At 38.5% G+C, this 26,286-nt stretch overlaps 1 protein-coding gene across 2 annotated transcripts in view; it reads left to right on the forward strand.

The window, feature by feature from the left end:
- The first annotated feature begins 716 nt into the window (after window positions 1-716).
- Window positions 717-26,286, forward strand: part of LOC141397979 (probable cytochrome P450 313a4) — a 33,048-nt gene continuing 7,478 nt past the window's right edge. The window contains exons 1-5 of one of the 2 annotated variants that reach the window (XM_073975037.1): window positions 717-1,085; window positions 4,931-5,128; window positions 10,309-10,497; window positions 10,565-10,637; window positions 10,695-10,827. In XM_073975037.1, coding sequence (XP_073831138.1) covers window positions 902-1,085; window positions 4,931-5,128; window positions 10,309-10,497; window positions 10,565-10,637; window positions 10,695-10,827 — 777 coding nt within the window. In that variant the 5' untranslated portion in view covers window positions 717-901. The remainder of the gene's footprint in view (window positions 1,086-4,930; window positions 5,129-10,308; window positions 10,498-10,564; window positions 10,638-10,694; window positions 10,828-26,286) is intronic. The other variant, XM_073975038.1, reaches the window with a different exon arrangement.

Below are 26,286 nucleotides of genomic sequence, written 5' to 3' on the forward strand. Positions count from 1 at the left end.
AGGTAAACATGTTTCTTAGCCTCTTGAAACGCAGAATGCGAAGTTCCAACCGATTCTGTGGTCAAATGGGACTAATACATTCAAAATATCTTAAAATAACGCGTACTATATATGGGGCCTTATATGGGGCCTATACCAAAACGTGGACCTATATAAACAAAATTTGGTAGAAATATTTTTTAGCCTCTGTAGACACAAAATACCAAATTACAACCAATTCGGTGGTCAAATGGGACAAATATCCTAAAATTTCCTTTAAACGAAGACGCGTCATGCGTCACTTTATATGGGGGCTATACGAAAACGTGGACCTACATAGCCCGCTTTAAATACCAAAAGTCCTACATACATATAATAGATTTTACTAAAATTTCATTCACCTACTTCAATCTGTTCGGAAGTTAGAGTGATTTCCACAGACGGACAGGCGGACAGACGATGTAGAATTGCACGCTGATCTAGAATATATATAGTTAGTGGGGTCTACAATGATTATTTCGAGTAATTACAAACGGAATGACAAACTTAATATACGCCCCATCCTATGGTGGAGGGTATAAAAAGCCGGCCATAAATACCGAAAGAGCATACGGGAAACCCCTTGAAACCACCTATATCTCAAAAAGTTAAAAATGGCGTATGGAACACTTAATCATGATAGGGACTATATGTAAGTACTTGTCTAGATAAGTAACGAATCATTGACAACATTTAAGAATAGACAAATATCACAATCGGAGTTAGGAGCAACGAAACCTGTTATAGCTAATTAACCGTTTATACTTGAATGTAATAAGAGGTTCGTTAGTGGCTATTTTTTTGCATTTGCTATTGTGATGAATACAACTGTGTAAAAGATTATTGGAGCAAAGACTATAAATAGAGCGAACAAGAACTCCAAATGAACCATTTAAGTTTAAAATTTATAATAATGCATTTCATATTGATAATCGTGGTTATTAGTGTTGCATCGTTATGGTTGTGGTATCGTTGGCATGACCGGAGAATAATTCAAATCGGCTTAAAACTTGGATCACACAAATTATCGTTAATATTGGGATTTTGGCATATAGTGACTCAGGCGAGTATGTATTCAATTCAATATAATTTTTTAATTATTATACCCTACACCACAATGTGAAAAATGTATTATAAGCTTGTTTTGTCGAAAATTCATGTAACACCGCGAAATATTCGTCGTATACCCCCTATGTGGTATAGCAAAATTCATATCTCGACAAGATAAAGCGATTTTAAGATGTATGTATGTCCGTCATGGTGACGTAGGGGATGAAAGATACCAAGGAACGGTCCTGACCGGCTTTAACATGGCAAAGCCCAGGATTTATCCTTGTCGCTGGGGTGCTGCCTTTAACATTCGTCAAAGGTAGTGAGCTAATATGTACCGCTCGTTCACCCATAAGAACGTTAAAAACTTAAGTTTGGGCGTCGGGTTAGTAACCCGATAAGATAAGGTAAGCAGGTCGGGGTTTTTGCTAAAAATTTTCGGTAGACTTGTTTAAGGGTGATGTAGGGAATGAAAGATACCAAGGAACGGTCCTAACCGTAACATCGCAAAGCCCAGGATTTATCTTGGTCCCTCTTTCATCTCAAGTGGACATTGACTTCCCCATGGTGTCACCTGGTGAGTTGCCTTTAACACCAGTTAAAGGTAGTGAGCTAAAATGTGCAGTGCGTTCACCCTTAGTAACCCTCCCCTAGAAAAGGCAGCGTACTATGAAAAACCGAAAGAAAAGAAAAACAGTCCCCTCTAAAGTTGACGACCCCCGCAAACGTTTAAAGGACCATGATCTGTGAATCAGCACCTGGAATGTTCGCATTCTATATAGAGGAGGCGCAGTTTGAAAAGTACAAGGCCGATATAACTGTCATACATGGGAAACGATTGATTTGGATAGACGTCACAACAACACTTAAAGATGGCGCATTGCATTATATTTGCCATGCCACAAAGCATTGCGGTTTTGTAGTTGCTCGGAGGTTGTAACATATGGTCTCCAGCTTCAACCCAGTGAATGAAAGACTGGCTACAATACGGATAAAAGCAAAATTCTTCAACATTAGCTTACCTTCGCTCATGCTCCAGCCGAAGACAAGGACGAAGAGACCAAAGATTTATTCTACGAGCTACTAGAAGAAACATATTACCGTTGTCCTGCCCATGTCATTAAAATTATTCTAGGCGATTTCAATACCAAAACAGTCGGGAAATTCAGTCGCCATAGTACAACATCTGACAATGGAATGAGGCTGATAGACTTCGCAGCGGCATAAAACATGGTAGTTAGCAGTACCAGATTTAAGCATCTCGATATTCATAAGAGCACCTAGCTGTCTCCAGATCAAAGAAGAAAAAATCAACTTGATCACTTTGTGATAGATGGAAGACATTCATCGAACGTGTTGGATGTTGGATCGTTCCGAGGAGCAAACATAGACTCGGACCGCTACCTTGTTACAGCAAAGGTACGTACCCGTCAAAACGTTGCAAATAAAGCACGAACACGAACACAACACGGAAGTTTCATAAAGGTAAGCTGCAAACACAACAGATAGCAGCATTTTCCACTCAACTGGCCCAATAGCTTAATGAAAGCACTCCTCGTCCCGATAGCATATCAGCACAATGGCAAAATATTGCCCACTCCATAAAAACAGCCGCAAAATAAATACTTGAATACCAGAGACCTCCACCAAGGAATCCATGATACGACCAAGAGTGTCGTGGTGCTACCGAAAAGAAAAATGCGGCATATAGGTCTACTTTACAATCCGTAGCAACGCGTAGCGCTCGAGAGGGGTATCGGAGAAAGGGAGAGAGGAGACACGTCTTTTCTGCACGAAAAAGAGGGAAATGGAAAAGCGGGAGAGCATTTTTCCAAACTGCTAGTATCCAATACTAATGAAGACAACGAAGATACCACTGATCCAATCCCAGAAGATGGTATTGAATGTATATCGCCCGGTCAAGATGAGGTAAAGACAGCAATAAATCGGTTGAAGAATAAGGCAGCTGGAGCCGATAGCCTACCAGCCGAGCTGTTCAAAAGGAAAATACCCCTGAGACAAATCCTGGAAAGACCCAAGAAATGCAGATCGATACCTTCCATCTTTTTGTCGAATATGAAGCAACGTTCAAATGTGTTTCAAGCTATGTCGGATTTTGGTATCCCCGCAAAGCTCATTCGGCTTTGTAAGGTGACATTAACTAATACTCGGTGCTCAGTTAAAATAGGCAAGAACCTCTCTGAAGAGTTTATTACCAAAAGAGGTATCAGGCAAGGAGAAGGAGGAGTCCGTCCATTAAAAATTGCAATCAAACTCCAGTCTGAACTTTTGTATATAGGTCGGGTTCCCACCAGAATACAAACGATTAGGTGGGTGAAATTGACCAAAACCCAAATTTTTATCCGTAATGATAGTCTGATCGGAAATTTTAAATAAATTTTGGGCTTACGACGAAGAAAAAGCTTGCAATTTAACATTTTGATCAGATTATATTTAGCGGGTGAAATGGACCAAAACTTTTTGTGTAAAAATTGGTATATTTCGAAGAGGAACTCTTTACCTTTCCCCTCATGCCAGTGTCGCCAGGCGTCATTTGACATTTCCTTTGGAAAGTTTGACAGTTTTAGCCTAAGCGTACTCGGGATAGTTTCACATATGACCATGTGTTGTGTTGTTTACAGTGACCTGGAAAAATCACTTTGCATAAAAAAGTGAATTTACTGGTGAACATTTTCGTCCTATAATGTTTCACTACTTTCGACGTAGATAATCACGGCAAAAGTGGATCGATAAAATTAAATCTTTGTATGTCGATAAAGGACCATCCTATAGCACTATGAAAAACTGGTTTAATGGTTTTAATGAATGAATAAACATGTCAATAATGTAGCGAAATCCGAAATGCGAGAATAAACTGTCGGTGTGAACTGTGTTTGAAATACGTGTTGTAAAAGATATGATGTAAAATACCGCTGAACCAACATGAAGTAAGCATTTTAGAGTTTCAGAATGTTCTAAAGAATTGTTGAGAACATTTATTTGGAAGATTTTTGCAAAAGGTTACTTGGTTCAACTCCCAATAGTTTAGCCGATACTGACCAGAATTTCAGCAATTATGTAAAATTTTCTATATTTTATAGATTTTGATGCCCTAGATGGAGTTTTTCTTATGTGGTTTTTTCAAAAGATAAGTTCTACTAGTTTAGGGCTACAATATTGCTAATTACAGCAAAGCCAAATTCCTATTCATTTCTGAGACAAAGGCCTGATAAATGCAAAAAAGTGTAGATGGTCGTATGTCAAACTGTCCTGAGACAAATCGGCTAAAAACTGTTAAACTTTTCAAAAAAATGTCAAATGACGCCAAGCGACTCTGCGTGTTGCTTAGGCCAGAAGGTTTAGGATAGTGACTCTCGTACGTGGTCAGATAACAGAGTTACAGCCTAGTATGTACAGGAATGCCACAGTTTTAATTGGGTGCTGTGTAAGCATAATCAAGCTAACCAAACTAGAGGTCGCAGTGATATTTAAATACTAATTTCTTTAAATTGATGCAAATTGCAACGCTTTAGTGGCCCTTGAAGATTTTGTGCTACCGGTATTCGATTCGCCTAAAATGTGGAAAAATATTTTTTCAACCACGGGAAGAACGCTGTTGCTTTTGCTGAAAATCGTTTCAGATTTGAATATAACTCCCATATATATTTTCCGCCGGTATGAGGTATTTGATGCACCAATCACGCTATTTATGTCTATATATATATATGGAGCAACAAATTTATTTCTAGACTAAATTTTTTCACTTATTCTAAATTTATATATCACTGTGGTGTAGGGTATACTTTCCTTACTGCTTTTACTTGATCAATGATTTCGTAATTCTTAATATTCTTGCATTTAGCCATTCTGAAGGACCTGGAAGATAAAAGTAAAAAATTTGGCCCAAATTTTATATGGTATACAGGGCCATATGTTGAATTCATTACCATCGATCCTAAAATCGTAAAAGATATTCTAACATTGAAAGCACCACCTAATAAGGGAATCGAGTACAATGGATTTAGACATATTTTTGGTGAAGGACTTGTGACAATGCCAGGTAAATTGCGTTCATGGACTGACAGCTCATGCAGTGGGTGGCGCTCAAAATGATACAAACTGAAATAAAAAATATAAATAAATAAACAAAAATACAAAGGAATCAAAAGGAGTTGAGTCATTTTTGCCACTCAAAATAGAATTTTGTAGTGTGAAAATTTGTCATTCAGCAGATGATTACAAATACAAAAAACCTGTTGAAGAGTACACTCAATGTCTGAACTCGTTTAGAAGTAACCAATGTTTCTTTAATTTAATTTGTGCCCTATTGCTGCAAGACGATTCGAATTCAAATTCGTTTGAATTATTACCAAACTCCTGTTATTGCAGAAATTTTTGTTTGATAAAAAACAAGAATTAAATAAATATTTTTTAATAAAATAGAAGTTTGGTGGTAATGTGAACAAATTTGAATTCGAATCGTCTTAGTGAAACGGGTCATTAATTTAATTATTTGAGCTATGTGACCAAAGTAGATGATATACAGAAAATTATATCTAGCGAAGTCATCAACCGCTACCGATCGTATCGTTAACTTTTGCTTAGGCTTGTGCCCTTTTGAGTGACACCCATTGTACACACATACATACATACACACATATATACATAATACTATCCCGAAAAACAATTTTTTACTGAAATGCATGATTTTTCGGACTTCGTCGAGTTTTAGTGAAAAAGAAAAAAACTACTTATTTCTGGTGAGATGAGTAAAACGATTTGTAATGATTTGAATAAAACACATGATAATGATTTGAATAAAAAACACGTTTGCGGGACATGAAGTCGAGGGGTTTACATGATTCTCGCCTTGACGGTGCTAACCAGGGTGCACCATTGCACCGGGTGTCGCGATACAATACGTCGGCCAGCGCCCCTTTGGAACTACCCAGAGTACTCTTAGAGAGTGGTAGCTCTCCACAGAGTCCCCAAGTCTATCACGCAGGTACCAATTCGAAGATCCGCAATTATGGGCTTCACTTCCCTCTTGGTATGGGGTTGAGGATTATCTTACACCTCTGCTGCTCTATGGGTCGCAGCACCCGGTTGATAATGCAACTCCACATCGAGCCAAAGCTCTACCCGCGGACCAAACCACAACAACCGCGTTGCAACCAAACAGGTGCCTCTCCATAGTCAGGCTAGATCAACAGATCCTGACTCCCGCGGTACCAGAGAGTCTCCGGTCAGACTTCGTAGTCGACACTACTACCAGTTTTTGTTCCATACAACACGGGACTGGTCACCCAAAGTGGGTAAGATTTAGGCACGATCGGCGAATGGGAAGAGTGCAACACAAGTTACACTGATGTACCAGTCTAATCACTACGTTACATGGACGCAGCTTTCTCACTGCGAGGAACGAGGCCCATTCATCTCTTCCGCTCTGAAGCGGGCGAACAGCAACCAATTAGATTCGAAAGTTGCCCCGACAAGATCTAAAAGATCTGTGATGGCATGGGGGGGGAGTTGGAACTCCCCATTATTCCACACCACATGCGGTACCAGAAAAAGACCTCTGGTCAGATCTCGTAACCGAGTTACTTCCAGTTTCAGTCCCATGCGACCAGGGGACTGGTAACCCCCATGGCAAAACGCCTGTGCGGCATACACTGTGCGGCATACAGGGAGACAAGCCAGCAGCAAGATGCGCTGACATGACAGTATCTTACTATACCCATACCCTGTAACTGCGGTGTGCCATATGTTGCACAGGCAACAATCAGACCCCCATACACTACCCGCAACGCACGTCTACTAAGACCCCAATCTGAGCGCAAAATGCGACGAACAGGACTTACAACGCTGCACAATTTCTCTTTAAGCCGATCTAAGTGAGTGATGAAGTTCATCCTCTCACCCATTGTGACGCCCAAATATCTCACTTCGGTCTTATACGAGAGACCACGACCATCTCACTTCGGTCTTATACGAGAGACCACGACCATCAAACACGACACTAGGATGTCGACTACCAGACACTTTACCCTTGAGTAGCATTGTCACGCTCTTCTCTCTCGCAACTTGGACACCAACCCTAGTACCCCAGCTGTCGACAATAGACATCATTCTCGAGCCCAACTGTTCCATCTCACAACGAGATTGAGCATCATCCAGAATGAGCAAATCTTCAGCAAAAGCACAGACCTTGCAAAACGAACTGAGTTGATGCAGCAGTGGGTCCATCATTAAGTTCCAAATGAATGGACCACAAATGGACCCCTGCGGACAACCCCGAACAACATCAATAGCTACCCTTTTGATTGCAACAATAGAGCAAGCCACTCGATCAGAGAAATAGCTTTGCCAAAGCTTTATCTCTTGGCACCCTTTTTTCTGCAGACGAGCAATCACTCTTGAACAGCATAAGTAGTCGAAAGCCCCCTTGAAATCAACGAATATGCACAAGACATATCGAATCGCAGACTCGGACACACAGCGCTTCACATGCAACCATGCATCTTCTTCACTACGCCCTGGTTTGAACCCAAATTGCCGCTCACACTCTGTACTAGAACACCTGTCCTGAAGCCGATGCACCATTATCCTCTCCAACACCTTGCCGAGCACCGGAAGAAGGCTGATGCCGCGATAAGATCGAGGATTACTCCTGACCTTATCCGGCGACTTCAGAAGTACAATCACTTTTGCAGATTTCCACTCTCGTGGAAACACACCCATACTAATACACTTCCTCAGCAAAACTGCCAGGAAATCAGGAATGGCCCTCCAGATGTTTTACACATCTCTCCGGTCAGACCGTCTAAACCAGGCAACTTCCTGCAACGAACTAACGCTACAGCACGATCAATCTCCCAACTCTCCAGATCTGGCGCACTCGGCACATCTTCCTGTGGAGGAAGCACTTCCTGCTCCGTCCTAGGAAAGAATGAGGACATCAGGGCATACACACAATCATTCCTCGTAGTTAGAACTCTGTCACCTACTTTGATGCCAGAGACATAAAGAGTCTTCTTGGGTCTACAAAGACGATACAGCTGACCCCAGGGGTCATCACGGTTCCTCTCCACAAAAGACTGCCACTGAATTTCCTTCGCAGATTCTATCATCTCTTGGTACTCATTCAGACATTGCCTATAGGCCGCTGAATGAACACCCACGTCATCCGCGTTCCGTCGTTTGGCTCTCTGGAATTTTTTCCGAAGACGGAGTGCCCAGAACCACCACAATGCCTACATACATCCTTCTGCTGCCTACAATCGCGCACACGATGGTCAAAACTCAGGCACCTAAAACAATACGGAACCAATTCCTGTCTCCGCGCGATGAACCTGTGCCAGTGTATTTAGACACCATCATTGCAGAACCGCTGGGCAACCCTTTCCGTACATTCCAAAACAACATTCACCATCCCTTTAATACCCGGTTCATGCTTCCAAGGCATTGATACCATGCGCATACTTCTCTTGAAGACCTCCGGTGTCATCAAGTTCTTCAGGTTCAACAGGTACATCTGCTCCATGAAATCGTCTAAGGTGAGGCTTACATGCACCCACTGGACTGTTACCTTCGGCCCCAGCTTCTCGTACACACTCACGTCCAGACCAACTTCGGCAAATTTCTCATTGGCCGCAATCTTCTCCCTTTCTGCCACAGACGGCGTACGTATGATAGCACCATCATCCTTTATTGGTCTGACATCATGCACCCTCACATTTAGTGTCGGCCCAACCTCCTTCATAACTTTTTGCACTACTTCCTTACCAGTAGCACCTTTCTGCTTTGGTCTGACCACAACTGACCATGTCTCCACTGGTTTTGAGACAGGCGAAGGCCAGAAGGCCCCACTGCAGTACGAGCCACCCCTCCAGCCGTCACCTTTTCATAGGCCTCTAACCGCCCCTTAAGCCTCTCATTCTCCATCATCGCTCTCATCAACATCTCCTCATATCTCCCTGCGAGAGCAATGATTTCCTTCGTCGGCCCTCTGGAAATCTCAGTCTCACATACAAGGTCTAAGACAGTGTTCACCAGCAACAACAAATTCAACCGCTGCGTTTGTCTTGGGTACACACTCGAGGTTATCTTTCCCTCTCTAGATAAACATCGTGTGCGTTAATTCATTGCTAAAACAAAGAATATGATCGGTGGTGAGAGTTACGTTCAAACTCACCACAATTGAGATTGTGTGTGTTCACACAGACACGGCTCGCGAGCCCATTGGTGATTAACACTGGTCTAAGAGACTATCAGTGACACTCTTCAATTCGCCAACCGTAACACCACCAAGAGACTTAAGAGTAGGCCTCTTGGCACGAGACCTGCTCTCACGAGTGCGGCCTGCAACGCCATCAGCGCTCACTGTCGATTCACTCTCTCCATCATCAACAACAATCGGTACGCTCTCAGCCACCGGGGCAGCAGCACTCACCTTATCGACATTCATTGCTACAGGAACCGTCCTCGTTGGCACTCTCTTAGTTGGCGTCCCCAACTTAGCTCTCTTACCATCCTCCACACCGTCACCAGAACTACCCTCCGTCTCCGTGTGACGCAACCTCGTCGTCGGTGGAGGAGGAGCCAACAACTCAGCCGATTCAGCCGCAGTCAACGCCGGACGCCTCTCTGACCCACTGGCACTCTCACGCGCCCGCTCAACGTCTGACGTCTCCGTCAGATCGCCAGCAAGTGGATCATTGGAGCCACCGTCACCACCTTTAGCTCCAGGCCTTTTGAGCTTGGCCTTAGGAGGCACTCCCTTGGGAGGCATCACCATTAACAACTAATAATAATGAGGAAAGGAACTCACCAAGCCGGGCACAAAAACCAGGCACAACCAGGGGTATCAATTTGTCTATTCCAAAAACCAAAAATTCAATGTCCAAATGCACGCACTTGTCTCAACGGATTCCACTGACCACATCCACTTTCAACACGGTATTCGCGTATTGGGAAAATCAAAAAGATTCCCCAACAACACTTTTACAAGACTGACAAAGTCAGAAAATTTCAATTTTTGCACTGAACGAGACAGCAAATATCGTTGTTGTTTTATTTCACCCGAATTTAATAATTTGTCGCTAAGCTACTCTAAAACACGTCCGACCACTTCAACGTTCAAACTGCAAGGTGAACAGTTTGCGGGACAGTCTAATGTACATATTTGATAATGGGAATAATAAAATATTTCAAATTTGTTTTAATTATTTCTTTTAACAGGAGACGAATGGCAGCCGCATAGAAAACTAATGGATGTTGCATTTAAATTACCAAAAATTATTGAATTTATACCCATCTTTCATAAAAAGATGACTGGGTTTTTTGCGCAATTGGATAAATGTCATGTAATGGATAATTCGAATGACATTTTGGTATTTTGTCGTGAATATACAATAAGTGTTTCTGGCGGTAAGCTAGTTATGAATTCAACAATTTACAAAAAGGGGTATTCTAAATTCAATATTTCTGCTTATAGAGACAATGTTGGGACGAAACTTATATAAAAATAAGTCATTGGATTTGAAACTGTTTGCCAAACAAATATCGGGGTAAGAACATGAAAGAATAAAACAACTAAACATATAATAGTTATTTCTTTTAAATAGATTATTGGAATATGTTTCAGCTACATTGTTTAATGTTGTTTACCAAACCGAGCACTTTCTGAAAATAGCTGATAAAACAATATTTAAAGAAGCACGACAAACAGCGGATTTAATGAGGTCGTTAATTGACGGGGTATGTACGAAAATGTCCCTCTAAACTAGATATGTATGTGCATTAGGTTATGACTTTTCGAAATTTTTTCTCAAATATGCTTTCTTGTAGCACGGATAGCTTTTGACTATTTGAAAAAAATTTTTAGAATAAATTTATCATATGTCCATATTTACATTAGGCCATTTTCCTTGCGGCAATTGTCTGTTTGTCGGTGAGAGAGGGTGTTGAGAGGCAAAGGGTTACCATATGCCTCACCTCTCTCTCCATCAAACTGGCAATTGCCGCAAGGAAAATTATATATAATAATATAATTGTTCCACAAACATCCCATAAGGGACAAGGGAGACTTCACTCATATCAGTGAGTGCACCCCGATTCATATTAGCTCAATGATATGGGACCTACAGTTTATCGCCGAGTCCGAACGGCGTGTCTAAGACACCACTTTTGTAGAGAAGTTTTACATAGCTGAAATACTCAGGAAATGTCGCCAACATTACTGAGGGGTATTTTGCCACCGTTGAAAAGTGTTTTGATGTTGCCTGGCCGGGGAATCGAACCCACGACCTTAAGTGTGCAAGGCGGGTGTGCATACCATTGCACCACCGTGGCACCCCGCAAGGAAAATTGCCTTATATAAATATGGACTATGAAAAAAAATTGTTTTCTCAATTCAAATATTGAAAAAGGTCATACACAAACCACTTTGAAAACATTTTGGCTTTGTTTTTTTGTTTTTATACCCTACTAGCTGAACCTCGGTGCGCTCTGCCCCGACTGCGACAAAATATAATGAAATGCATAATTATATTAACCTTTTTAATATTTTAGCGCATAAATATAGGAGATAGGAAGGCGTTATATACCTATTCAGGGTTGTTACGGAGCTACTATGGTATTTTTGTATGTTTCAGGAGGTTACACTCTTCCAAAAGCCTTCCCGCCTATAAGTATTCCTAATGATTTAGATATATCATAATAAAACATAAATCTTAAGAAGTCTCTCAAAGATATGAGACTTAATAGCTGTAGCCTTGGTCAATTCCTTCCCAACTATAAGTACTTGTGTAAATAATAGCTGTGTTCCTTTACTTACCTGAGGTTACCATTTTAACCATTTGTTACCATTTTTAACCTGCAAAGCGTTCCTTAACCCCGAAAAGTGGCAAAACTGGAATCAATTTTTAAGAGAGTGAGAGGGGAGAGAGAGCGAAAATGGCTTTCTCTTCTACCACAGGCTACCAGCAAAATTTCTGCAGGTAGAAAATGACAGAACTGATTTTTCGACTTTTGTTTGACGATTTTTTCACAAAATGGACGAAAAACCGAAGAAAATGTCGAACACTGACAACACTAAATTAAAAACTGTGAAATAAAAGACGAAAATTGATTTTTTTATGTTTTTTCTTACATTGCTGCCGGATCTACCATTTTTCCGTTCCTTTACGTTTCTGGTAAAAATGTTCATGAGAGAGCAATTTTGAACAATTTTGACACTTTTCTCTTTTACCACTCTTACCATTAAAAAAGTAAAGGAACAAAGCTAATGATGACTAGAGATGGACAGTGGATAAATACCCAATGGGTAAATACCCGGTAAATTGGGTAAATACCGGGTAAATACCTATTTGTGGGTATTTATTTGGGTATTTACTATATTGAATCGCTAATACAACATCTTAGACCCTATTTCTGGGTTTATGTTATGAAATCGATTCAAAATGGATAGTTTTACAATACTTTACGAGCCCTAACCACAATTAATTCGTACACAGAGCATATTTCAACAATGTGTTATTAAAGTATGTATATCAGGGTGACCAAAAAAAACAATTTTTTTTTATTTTGGAGCTCTTACCTCCCTAAATTTGTTTCCATTTGATCCAAAATCCTTATATATGAAATTTTACGGCGGTCGGTTAACTTTAACCCGTGACAACAGATCGATCTTTGTTTCTATTGTAATTTGTATGGAGCTATAGGTACATTTTCACGAAAATTCTCTAAAGGCCGCAATTATGGTCCAATCGACGAAAAAACTCGACCAGTTCATTATTGTGGCTAAAAAACAATTTCTACAAAAATTTGTGACGATCGGTTAACGATAACCCGTGCCCTCTGGTCGCTCTTTATTTTCCACAGTATTTTGTTAGGGGCCAAAGGCGAATTTTCAGAAAATCGATCTACAGGCCACAATTATTTTCCAATCGATGAAAAAAATTTACCATATCATTATTGTGGCTAAAAAACCAATCCTACAAAAAATTATGAAAATCTATTCTCTTTAGGTATATATACGATGTTAATTAAGTTTAATGTTAAATAGTGAAAAAATACCTGGTGTACGAATTAATTGTGGTTAGGGCTCGTAACCCAGTGGGTAAATACTTGGGTAAATACCCGAGTATTTACCCAAATGTTGGGTAAAAACTCATTAACTGCCGAATCACTTGACGTAGGCTGACAAAATTTGGCTCAAATCTTACTTATGTCAAGAGAATATCTAGCATTGAAAATGGGGTCTCTGGGTCCATGTTTTGATATAGCCCCCATATAACCGTACCTCCCGATTTAAGGTATTTTTTGTCTATTTGCCTCATTGTACAATCATAGTGGCTGAAATTTGGCACAGTGAGTTCTTAATATGTAGAAAATATCCTTGCAAAAATTTGTCAGCATAGCTCCACGTTTTCTAATAGCCCCCATATAAGGGTACCCCGATTTCGAGTATTTACCCAAATTTTGGGTAAAAACTCTTTAACTGCCGAACCACTTGACGTAGGCTGACAAAACTTGGCGTAAATCTTACTTATGTCAAAAGAACTTATGGTCTAAACATGGGGTCTCTGGGTCCATGTTTTGATATAGCCCCCATATATCCGTACCTCCCGATTTAAGGTATTTTTTACCTATTAGCCTCATTGTACAATCATATTGGCTGAAATTTGGCATAGTGAGTTTTCAATATGTAGAAAATACCCTTGCAAAAACTTGTCAACATAGATCCACGTTTTCTAATAGCCCCCATATAAGGGTACCCCGATTTCGAGTATTTACCCAAATTTTGGGTAAAAACTCTTTAACTGCCGAACCACTGGACGTAGGCTGACAAAACTTGGCATAAATCTTTCTTGTGTCAAAAGAACTTCTGGTACTGAACATGGGGTCTCTGGGTCCATGTTTTGATATAGCCCCCATATAGCCGTACCTCCCGATTTAAGGTATTTTTCACCTATTAACCACATTTTACAACCAAATTGGCTGTAATTTGGCACAGTGAGTCCTCAATGAGTATAAAATATCCTAACAAAAATTTGTCAACGTAGGTCCACGCTTTCTTATAGCCCTCATATATGGGTACCCCGATTTCAAGTATTTACCCAAATATTGGGTAAAAACTCCTTATCTGCCGAACCAACTGAAGTTGGCTGACAAAATTTGGCTCAAAACTTTCTTATACCAATAGTATTAAACGTATTGAAAATGGAATCCCTGGGTCCATGTTTTGGTATAACCCCCATATAGGCGTACCTCCCGATTTAAGGTATTTTTCATCTATTAGCCAAATTTTACAACCAACTTGGCTGTAATTTGGCACAGTGAGTCCTCAAGGAGTATAATATATCCTTGCACATATTTGTCAACGTAGGTCCACGCTTTCTTGCAGCCGCCATATAAGGGTACCCCGATTTCGAGTATTTACCCAAAAGTGGGTAAAAACTACTTATCTGCCGAACCACTTGACGTTGGCTGACAAAATTTGGCTCAAAACTTTCTTATATTAACAGTATTAAAGGTATTGAACATGGAGTCCCTGGGTCCACTTTTTGATATAGCCATACCTCCCGATTTCAGAAACCCATATTGGGGCTACAAGAAAACGTGGACCTACGTCGAAATCTTTTTGCAAGGATATTTTATACATATTGGGAACTCACTGTACCAAATTACAGTCAGTATGATTGTAAAATGTGGCTAATAGTTAAAAATACCTTAAATCGGGAGGTACGGCTATATGAGAGACCCCATGTTCAGTACCAGAAGTTCTTTTGACATAAGAAAGAGTTATGCCAAGTTTTGTCAGCCTACGTCCAGTGGTTCGGCAGTTAAAGAGTTTTTACCCAAAATTTGGGTAAATACTCGAAACCGGGGTACCCTTTTATGGGGGCTATTAGAAAACGTGGATCTATGTTGACAAGTTTTTGCAAGGGTATTTTCTACATATTGAGAACTCACTATGGCAAATTTCAGCCAATATGGTTGTACAATGAGGCTAATATGTAAAAAAATACCTTAAATCGGGAGGTACGGATATATGGGGGCTATATCAAAACATGGACCCAGAGACCCTATGTTCAGTACCAGAAGTTCTTTTGACATAAGAAAGATTTATGTCAAGTTTTGTCAGCCAACGTCAAGTGGTTCGACAGTTAATGAGTTTTTACCCACTTTTGGGTAAATACTCAAAATCGGGGTACCCTTATATGGGGGCTACAGGAAAACGTGGACCTACGTTGACAAATATGCGCAAGAATATATTATACTCCTTGAGGACTTACTTTGCCAAATTACAGCCAATTTGGTTGTAAAATGTGGCTAATAGATGAAAAAATACCTTAAATCGGGAGGTACGGTTATATGGGGGCTATATCAAAACATGGACCCAGAGACCCCATGTTCAGTACCAGAAGTTCTGTCGACATAAGAAAGATGTAAGCCAAATTTTGTCAGCCTACGTCAAGTATTTACCCACTAGTTTAAAGTATTGTAAAACTATCCATTTTGAAACGAATTTACAACCTAAACCCAGGAATAGGGTGTAAAATGTTGTATTTGCCATTCAATATAGTAAATACCCAAATAAATACCCACAAATGGGTATTTACCCACCGTGTGGGTATTTACCGAGTAAATACCCGGTAAATACCATCTCTAATGATGACTCCTACTGACTGCTATGTCTTCAAAATTTCATTGAAATTGAACATACGTAACAAAAACATGAAATCGACCGAAAATATACATATATGGGAGCTATATTCCTATATGCACCGATTTCGATATTATTTGTCAAATTTATTTTTAGACCAAATCCAGTCTCACATTCCAAATTTCATTAAAATTGAACATACATAGCGTGTTTTGTGCATAAAATACAGAAAATCAATTCAAATCTGAACCGATTGCGATATAATTTGTCCCATTTATTTCTAGAACGAATTCCGCCACACTTTCCAAATTTCAGTGAAATTGGACATATATAGTGTGTCCAAATCTGAACCGGTCTCGATATAATTTGGCACATTTATATCTGGAACAAATTCCGTCAGACATCCCAAATTTCAGCGACATTGGACACATATAGCATGTTTGATGCATCAAATACAGAAAATCGGCCGAAAATATATATAGGAGCAATATCCGAAACTGAACCGATTTCGATATAATTTGGCACATTTATGTCTAGTTACGCATTCCAAATTTTAGCGAAATTGGACATATATATAGCGAGTGTGGTGTATAAAATACAGGAAATCGGCCGAAATTATATACAGGAGCTATATCCAAATCTGAACCGATATCGATGTAATTTGTCACATTTATTTCTAGACCAAGTTCTGTAACACAATCCAAATTTCAGCGAAATTGGACACATATGGCGTGTTGGATGCATCAAATACAAAAATCGGTCGAAAATCTATATAGGAGCAATATCCGAAACTGAACCGATTTCGATATAATTCGGCACATTTATGTCTAGACCAAATTCGGTTACACATTCCAAATTTCAGCGAAATTGGGCATATATAACGTGTTTGGTGCATCAAATGCGGAAAATCTGCCGAAAATATATGTGGGAGCTATATCCAAATCTGAACCGATTTCGATATAATTCGGCACATTTATGTCTAGACCAAATTCGGTTACACATTCCAAATTTCAGCGAAATTGGACATATATAACGTGTTTGGTGCATCAAATGCGGAAAATCTGCCGAAAATATATATGGGAGCTATATCCAAATCTGAACCGATTTCGATATAATTTGGCACATTTATTTCTAGACCAAGTTCTGTAACACATTCTAAATGAATTTGGAGATATATAGTGTGTTTGGTGCATCAAATACATGAAATCGGCAGAAAATATATATAGGAGCTATATCCAAATCTGAACCGATTTCAAAATAAATTGGCGCATATATTTCTAGGCCAATATCCATCACACATTCTAAATTTCAGCGAAATTGGACATACGAGAGCGGTTCGGAAACTTCTTAGCCTATCAATGAAAGAGAATAGTTAGTTTTTCAAAAATATTTTTATTTTTCAATATAATCTCCTGAAACATCAATACACTTAGTCCGACGCTTTTCTAGCAATTCTATCCCTTGATTAAAATAGTTTTCCTCAAGGTCTTCAAAATAGTGGTTTACAACTGTAATTGCATCTGCATTTGAGGTAAAACGCTTGCCAGCAAGCAATTTTTTTAGATATGGGAAGAAGTAAAAGTCACTGGGAGCTAAATCAGGAGAATAAGGTGGGTGGTCAAGCAACTCGTACTTTAATTCGTTGATTTTAGCCATTGTTAAAACACTCCTGTGCGCTGGTGCGTTGTCTTGATGAAACATTATTTTTTTGTGTTGTAAGCCAGGACGTTTTTCTCGAATTTGTACATTTAATTGATCCAAAAGGTTGCAATAGTACTCTGAATTTATTGTTTTACCCTTTTGCAGATAGTCAATCAATCCTCCAGCTTCAGTCCATTGTTTGGATTGTTCTTTTGTCTCTGGAGTATAGTGGTGGATCCATGTCTCATCAACAGTTATGAAACGACGCTTAAAATCCATTTTATTTCGCTTAAAACGAACCAAACAAGCTTGAGAAATGTTCATTCTTATGTGTTTTTGATCGACTGTTAACAAATGCGGCACCCATCTTGCAGAAAGCTTTTTTATCTGTAGTTCTTCATGTCAAATAAATGGACTCGATCATTTGAGATGCCCATGATATTAGCAATTTCACGCACTTTTATTCGTCGATCATTTAATACCATATAATGCACTTTGGCTACAATTTCTGTTGTTGTTGCTGTTTTTGGACGTCCACTACGTGGTTCATCTTCAATGCTTGTACGACCACGTTTAAATTCAGCAACCCAATTTTTTACTGTTGCATATGAAGGAGCACTTTCACCTAACACATTCACCATATCATTATGAATTTCTTGTCCCGATAAACCTTTTTTATGTAAATATTTAATGACAGCACGCATTTCTAATTTTTCCATTGTAAAAAATTTGCGGATGCGTCTTTTTTGAACACCTTTTTCTATATGAAGGAGTTGCCAGATCGAAACAAAATTTAACATGTGTTCATAACAGAGATGGAAGTTTCCAAAACACTTAACTTTTTTCTGTTTATACCGCGCTTTTTGTGCTAGGCTAAGAAGTTTCCGAACTGCCCTCGTAAATAGCATGTTTGGTACATAAAATAAGGAAATCGGCCGAAAATATATGTATGTGGGAGCTATATCCAAATCTGAACCGATTTGAATATAATGTAGTAAATTTATTTCTACATCAAATTCCGTCACACATACAAAATTTGGAGATTGTATCTGTAATAGTTCTAAAGATATTTGCATACAAAATCTAAATTTTTTGGAGGTACCTCCGGTTTTGATGCTATAGCTCCAGATCAACGCGAAATTTCAAAAAATTATATAGCCTATTTTCATTCCAGACCATGTAGCAATGCACCCTAAACATTTCATGAAGATCTGTTCAGCGGTTTTGGAGTCTATAAGGCACAAACAAACAAACAATACCCTTTCACAATGTGGGAAGGGTATTATTAGTTTGTTTTGCTAAAAATTCATGTAACACCACGAAATATTCGTCGTAGACACCCAATAAAGCGATATAGTAATGTGTGTCTGTCCGTCCGTGTGTCCGTCTGTCGATTATAAATTCTAATCAAACTCCTGGCCGCAATTATGGACCGATTGTCACGAAATTAGTATGGAGGTCGGTTACACATCAGAATAGATCGCTATTGTTATTGGTGATGGTAGTGAAATAATGGACCAAAAACAAAATTTTTATCGAAATTTGTGTCTGCGTTTTAGGTCGCAATTACAGTCCGGTCAGCGCGAAATTTGAAATAAGATGTGAGCTTATGACAGAAAAGAAGCTCGCAATTTTATATGATGATCAGATAGTTTCCTGGTAGACACCTTCCGCCCACCTGAGTTATTTCTGAAAGACGATCTCTCGACCTTTCCATAGATGTCAATTATATTGGTGTACGTGCTCAGATAATAGGGTTACATTCTAATTGTGTATATAGTAACCATAACCACGCTAGAGTTCGCAGTTATAGTTTAATACTGACACATTTTTACAAGAGGTAAGAATTTTGGTAAAGGAAGATGACAACAATTTTGGATAATGAGCGGATAGTTCTTAGCGGGTGAACTTTTGTGGGAAAAATATCCAAATTCAACTTTTGGTCTATATTTTATTTCTAGGACACATATTTCAGCAATCTGCGAAAATAAACTTGAAACACAACATGAATATAGCGGTTGGAAACTTGAACTAATGCATAACATATTCATATGCGGGTTTCTTATTATTGTGAATTTCTTGCATGGAACTACATTTACGTTTCATGTTACAAAATGTCGCAATCATGTTAGAAAAATTTTCAAACCATGAAAGAAGGATTCCCAGCTTTTTAAATTGTTAAAAATTACATTGCTGTACGGGGTCTTGAAGTTTTTGTGATATCTTTGGTAAGAAGTAATTTCATTGATCGATTCGATAAGATCACCGAAAACTATATCTAAAATTCTGTTAATATTTGTTTATACCCACAACATTTATACCAACGAGATTATCGAAATAATGATTTTAGACCCCATGTATGTTTGGACGAAATCCATTTCAGACAATTTGGAGTCGACTTACACATGTCTGTCCATCTGCCTGTCTGGTGCGCACAATAACTATGGAAGAATCAACCTATTTGGTTCAAATTTAAGGACTCGTAAATTTTGTCCAAACTTAGTTTAAGTTCGAAGATGGACCATATCGGTCTACAACTTCCGTTAATTACCCCCACACAAGTTCTAAAATTTTTGCTAAGATTATTCGCACGATAGTTCCAGAAGGAACTAACCGAATTGTTCCAAACGAAGGATGTGGAAATATTACTTCCATGCATATATCAGTTTCGAATATGGACTATATCGGCCCACTCCTTTGGGAAAAGTAAAGTTTAACAGCTCTTCTCGAACCGTTTTGAATTCGTTTGAAACATGTTCGCCTTGCTGTCCATTTTACGATGGTGCAATTTTTTGGGGCAAGTCCATACTTCCAACTGACTAGTGCCTAAAGCTAGGGTCACATTAGGCAAATATTAGCTCTAGCGACCGGCAGTGTGCGCTTACTGAGCGTAAATAATGCATTGAAATTTATTCTCAATTGCTCTCAGTAAACACACACTCCCTGTCGCTGGAGCAAATATTTGCCTAGTGTGACGCTAGCTTAAGATAATCCACGATGGGAGAAACCGGTTTGGTCTTAATTTTGTACATCGTATTATTTCGTAGATACGTGGATTACGTCCGAATATGGGCTACATCGGAACACTCCTTCGGGTGCCTCCCACACAAATTTTGGAAAGAGTGCCGTTTAAGGACTCGTCCGGGTTGTTTAAATTTTTTGCATATTTTTGTCTTTGTGGCCCTTGTTACGACTGTACGATTTTTTGCGGTCCAAAATTAAACAAGTAAAAAGTCGTTAAGTTCGGCTGGGCCAAACTTTTTATACCCTCCACCATAAAATAGTCTTAAATAAAATGGAATAATTAGGGTCTTTTTACAATTTTAGGTGGAACAACTTTTCGCTAATGGTTAGACTTCTACTGCCTCCCGCTATTGCTTAAATTACACTGTGAACACAAATATTGGGACAGAGATAATTCCTTTTGGAGATGAAAGCCCTTGGTGTGTGAATTAGCATTATATCTTTGTTTGTTGTTTTTGTAGAGCACTTAAGCAACAGTAAACAAAGATATAACGCTAATTCCTGATGGCCCACAGGGTCTCTAACAAAAATTTCATCACGCCATAAGGCGGAAGTTCGACTCACGGCGGATCTGTCCTTCGGGGTTCATAATATACTCACCAAGGCCTTTCTTCCCCAAGAGGAATTTTCCGTGCCCCAGGCTTTCACCTCCATTTTGTTGCACAGTGTTATCTGATCTAATCGAAAAAAATGCGTTCAGCTAGGTGAAAGGTACCACCTACGGGGCTATATCAAAGAGTAAACCTATCATTAAATTTTTTGGCGGAAAAGTTTTATAGCTGCAGGGAACATCAAGAGTCAAATTGAGGGTAGTTTCATCAAAACAATGTAGACCCTCAAAAATGGACCCATGTTGACGAATTTTAGTGAAGAAATTTCGTGACCACTGAAAATTCCCGAAAAACGGGAGGTACAGTTATATAGGGGGATATACCAAAACATGGACCTCTATTGACGATTATTTTTGAATAGACAAAATTGTAGCTAAAATTCTCAAAATACCGATCATTACAGCTAGTTCGGTTAAAAATTGCAGCTAAAATTCTCAAAATACCGAAAATCGGGAGATACCGTTATATGGGGGCTATACCAAAACATGGACCTATGTTGACGATGCTTGGTGGAGATATTTCATGACTACTGAGAACCTCAAATGGCAAATTACAGCTAGTTCGGTTTAACATTTTAGCTAAAATTCTCAAAATACCGAAAATCGGGAGGTACCGTTATATGGGGGCTATACCAAAACATGGACCTATGTTGACGATGTTTGGTGGAGATATTTCATGACCACTGAGAACCTCAAATGTCAAATTGCAGATATTTCGGTTACAAATTGTTGCTAAAATTCTCAAAATACCGAAAATCGGGAGGTACCGTTATATGGGAGCTATACCAAAACATGGACCTATGTTGACGATGCTTGGTGGAGATATTTCATGACCACTGAGAACCTCAAGTGGCAAATTACTGCTAGTTCGGTTAAAAATTTTAGCTAAAATTCTCAAAATACCGAAAATCGGGAGGTACCTTTATATGGGGGCTATACCAAAACATGGACCTATGTTGACGATGTTTGGTGGAGATGTTTCATGACCACTGAGAACCTCAAATGTCAAATTGCAGATATTTCGGTTACAAATTGTGGCTAAAATTCTCAAAATACCGAAAATCGGGAGGTACCGTTATATGGGAGCTATACCAAAACATGGACCTATGCCCATATCCTTTGGGATATAAGTTTGTTGATCACTAGGAACCCTAAGTGTCAAATTATAGCTAATTCGGTCTGCAAATGTGGCGAAGAACGTCAAAATACCTCAAATCCGGAGGTACCGTTATATGGGGGCTATACCAAAAAGTGGACCGATATAGCCCATCTTCGAATTTGACCTGCCTATGGAAAAAAAACCCTCGGGTGCAAAATTTCAGCACTCTATCTCAATTATTGCGGACGCTAGAGTGATTAGAACAGACGGACAGACAGACGGACATGGCTAGATCGTCTTAGAATTTTATCCTGATCAAGAATATATATACTTTATAGGGTCGCAAATGATTAGTTCGATGTGTTACAAACATAATGACAAACTTAATATACCCTCCATACTATGGTGGAGGGTATAAAAAAATATATAGAGACGTTATAAGTATTGAGTATATCTCCGTCGGCACAGCTTTCTAACTTGTTTTAATATAATAATATCTATACTTACACTATGCGACACGAAAATTATTATCCATATTTTGGCACCCGACGTTTTTCCATATCGATACAACTTTCGCGGGGTTGGGCTCCCAAAGACCTGAGGCTTTGATGTCAGGCACATATCTTCTAAACCGCTTGGAATTTGGGATGACTCGTGGAGGCAAGGTTGTAGCTTTCGTCCTAAAGAATAACAACACTGTGCTACAAAATTTGACAAAAATTTTTTGCAGAGGTTCTGATGCAAATCTTCAGTTATGTGGGAGTCAATGGAAGACGAAAATACTTTTGGTTTCTTTGGGTCACATCGTTTTTTGATTTTATAACGGTAAATGTAGTGAAAAACGAGGTTTCTTGGATTTTCAATTTAAAACGGACATAACTTCTTTTTTCCACAACGGACTTTTACTTTTATTTTTTATTTAAAAGGTGAAAATCGAATAAGCCATAATTTTTAAAAATCGGGTAACAAATGGTTATGTTATAGTGATTTAAGTGTGACAAAAACGCATAAAAAACAGAAAAAATGCTTTTCCTCGTGCTCTAGGCTGCGTAGAAGAAACCAAACTTCATAACTATTTACAGGACATTTTCGCTTAAACGAACTTTCAAAATTTTGTTCATGTAAAAAGCCGTTGTTAAGAGAAATCAGCAAAATATTGCAATAATATACTGGTTTTCCCCATTTTGTAAAGCTAACTAAATTTCCTTCTTGATAGAGGTGAATAATTATGCAGTCGTTAAGTTCTACCGACAGTATATTATTGCAATATTTTGCTGATTTCTCTTAACAACGGCTTTTTACATGAACAAAATTTTGAAAGTTCGTTTAAGCGAAAATGTCCTATTTAGCAAAGATGTAAACCTTATTTTAGAATTATTATACTGATGAAATAATTTTCATTACTATTTTTTAATTCAAATGGCGTAAGACTTCTTGGCCAATTTTATCTTGTTTTTAGAACTTTTTTGACAATATGTCACAGTTAATATATGGTCAAAACAATGAATATATTAATAATACCATATATTTTTGGGCGCATCATTTATCAAATAATTCACAACTATAGTGAATGTTATGAAATTCAGAGATATCACTTCGGTAAAAGCGAATACAATCGGAAAACCTTAGAAATATCATAACATTTAATTTTCAAATCTCTTAACATTATAATTTTCAAATATGTATATGGAAAAATCCGTTGTCTACTTATCACAAAGAATTTCTGAAGGCCGAGAACTAATGCTGAGCAATAGTTAGTCTATCCATCAAGCACATAATCGCGGCAAATTCTGTCGCCAAAACATGCATCTGTCAATAGACTAATTTTGTCGTCCAATCGTCGGACTTCACTTAGAGAAATTCTGGTTTCCTATCTTGGATCTTCTCATAAATTGATCAGGAACAAGGGAAACACTGGAATCCAGTCTTAAATTCTTTTAAAATGAAGCTATGTCGCCCAATCCAAGGTCTATACATGTATACATTCTTTTAGCAAAAATTCATAAACACAATTTTTCCCAATCTAAATTTTTTATACTCTCAGCATTTAGCCGAAATGTTCCTCATCGAAATATTGGCTTTAGGGCCAAAGTGTGTTTGGAAGAAATCTGTTTCAGAAAACTTGGAGTCGACTTATCTGTGTCCATTTGTCTGGGTAGCTGCCTGGAGAGCACGATAATTCTCAAACAGATCAATCGATTGTGTCCAAAATTTGGCCTTCGTGATCGATCTACTCTTTCGGTAAACTTCCGCAGAGTATTTTAAAAATTTTCAGCGAAGTGCAGTTTAAGACCTCCCTGCATAAGCTCTGTAAGCTTAAGACCTCATTGGTCATGGCTTCACTTCCTTAATGCTTATAATTTAGTTGTAAGTAAAAATATGAAATAAATAAAAAGAACTCTCCGGAAACGCTTTGCTTTTTTGCAGCAAGTGTTCTCGGGGCCCCTATTACTACAGTACAAGTTTTTCAGAGGCAAGTCTATACTTCAAGAGAAAATGGCCCGAAAGCTGTAAAGAACACCTAAGGGAAATCATGTGTAGTGGCTAGTGCGCAAGACAACTATGGAACAGGATACTGCTTTGGTCCAAACTTTATTTATCGCAATCATTCAGCGAGCCTTATATATATAAAACTAGCTGAACCCGGTGCGCTTTGCTGCCCGACTACGATAAAATATAATGGAATGCCATAATTACATTAACGTTTTTAATATTTTAACGAATATCATCATAAAACATATATCTTAAGAAGTCTCTCGAAGATATGATACTTAATACCTGTAGCCTTGGTCAATTCCTTCCAAACTATAAGTACTGCTGTAAATAATGATGACTTCTACTGACCGCTAAGTCTTCAAATTTTCATTGAAATTGAACATACGTAACAAAAACATGAAATCGACCGAAAATATATATGGGAGCTATATTCCTATATGAACCGATCTCGATATAATTTGTCAAATTTATTTTTAGACCAAATCCCGTCTCACATTCCAAATTTCATTGAATTTGAATATACATAGCGTGTTTTGTGCATAAAATACAGGAAATCGTCCGAAAATATATATGAGAGCTATATGCAAATCTTAACCAATTTGGATATAATTTCGCACATTTATGTTTAGACCAAATTCCGTTACACATTCCAAATTTCAGCGAATTTGGACATATATTGCGCGTTTGGTTCATCAAATACGGGAAATCGTCCGAAAATATATGTATACAGAAAATCAGCCGAAAATATATTGGAGCTATATTCAAATCTGAACCGATTCCGATATAGTTTGTCCCATTTATTTCTAGAACGAATTCCGTCACGCTTTCCAAATTTCAGTGAAATTGGACATATGTAGAGTGTCCAAATCTGAACCGGCCTCGATATAATTTATTTTTGGAACAAATTCCGTCAGACTTCTCAAATTTCAGCGACATTGGACACATATGGCGTGTTTGAAGCATCAGATATAGAAAATCGGCCGAAAATACATGTAGGAGCAATATCCAAATCTGAACCGATTTCGATATGATTTGGCACATTTATGTCTAGACCAAATTCCGTTACGCATTCCAAATTTCACCAAAATTGGACATATATAGCGACTTTGGTGCATAAAATACAGGAAATCGGCCGAAAATATATAAGAAGCTGTATCCAAATCTGAACCGATTTCGATATAATGTGGCACATTTATTTCTAGAATAAATACCGTCAGAATTTCAAAATTTCAGCGAAATTGGACTTATATAGCGTGTTTGGTACATAAATAAGGAAATCGGCCGAAAATATATGTATGTGGGACCTATATCCAAATCTGAACCGATTGAATATTATTGGTAAATTTATTTCTGCATCAAATTCCGTCACACAAACAAAATTTGGAGATTTTATCTGTAACAGTTCTAAAGATATTTGCATACAAAATCTAAATTTTTTGGAGGTACCTCCGGTTTTGATGCTATATCTCCAGATCAATGCGAAATTTCAAAAAATGATGTAGCCTATTTTCATTCCAGGCCATGTAGCAATGTACCCTAAAAATTTCAGTAAGATCGGTTCAGCGGTTTTCGAGTCTATAAGGCACAATCAAACCAACAAACGTACAAACAAATTTAAATTTTATATATATAGATTCCGTCACACATTCCAAATTTCACTGAAATCGGGGTCATATA

The sequence above is a fragment of the Musca autumnalis genome, unplaced genomic scaffold (assembly GCF_047663935.1).
Source record: "Musca autumnalis isolate F117 unplaced genomic scaffold, ASM4766393v1 scaffold_3, whole genome shotgun sequence".
Classification (NCBI taxonomy): domain Eukaryota; kingdom Metazoa; phylum Arthropoda; class Insecta; order Diptera; family Muscidae; genus Musca; species Musca autumnalis.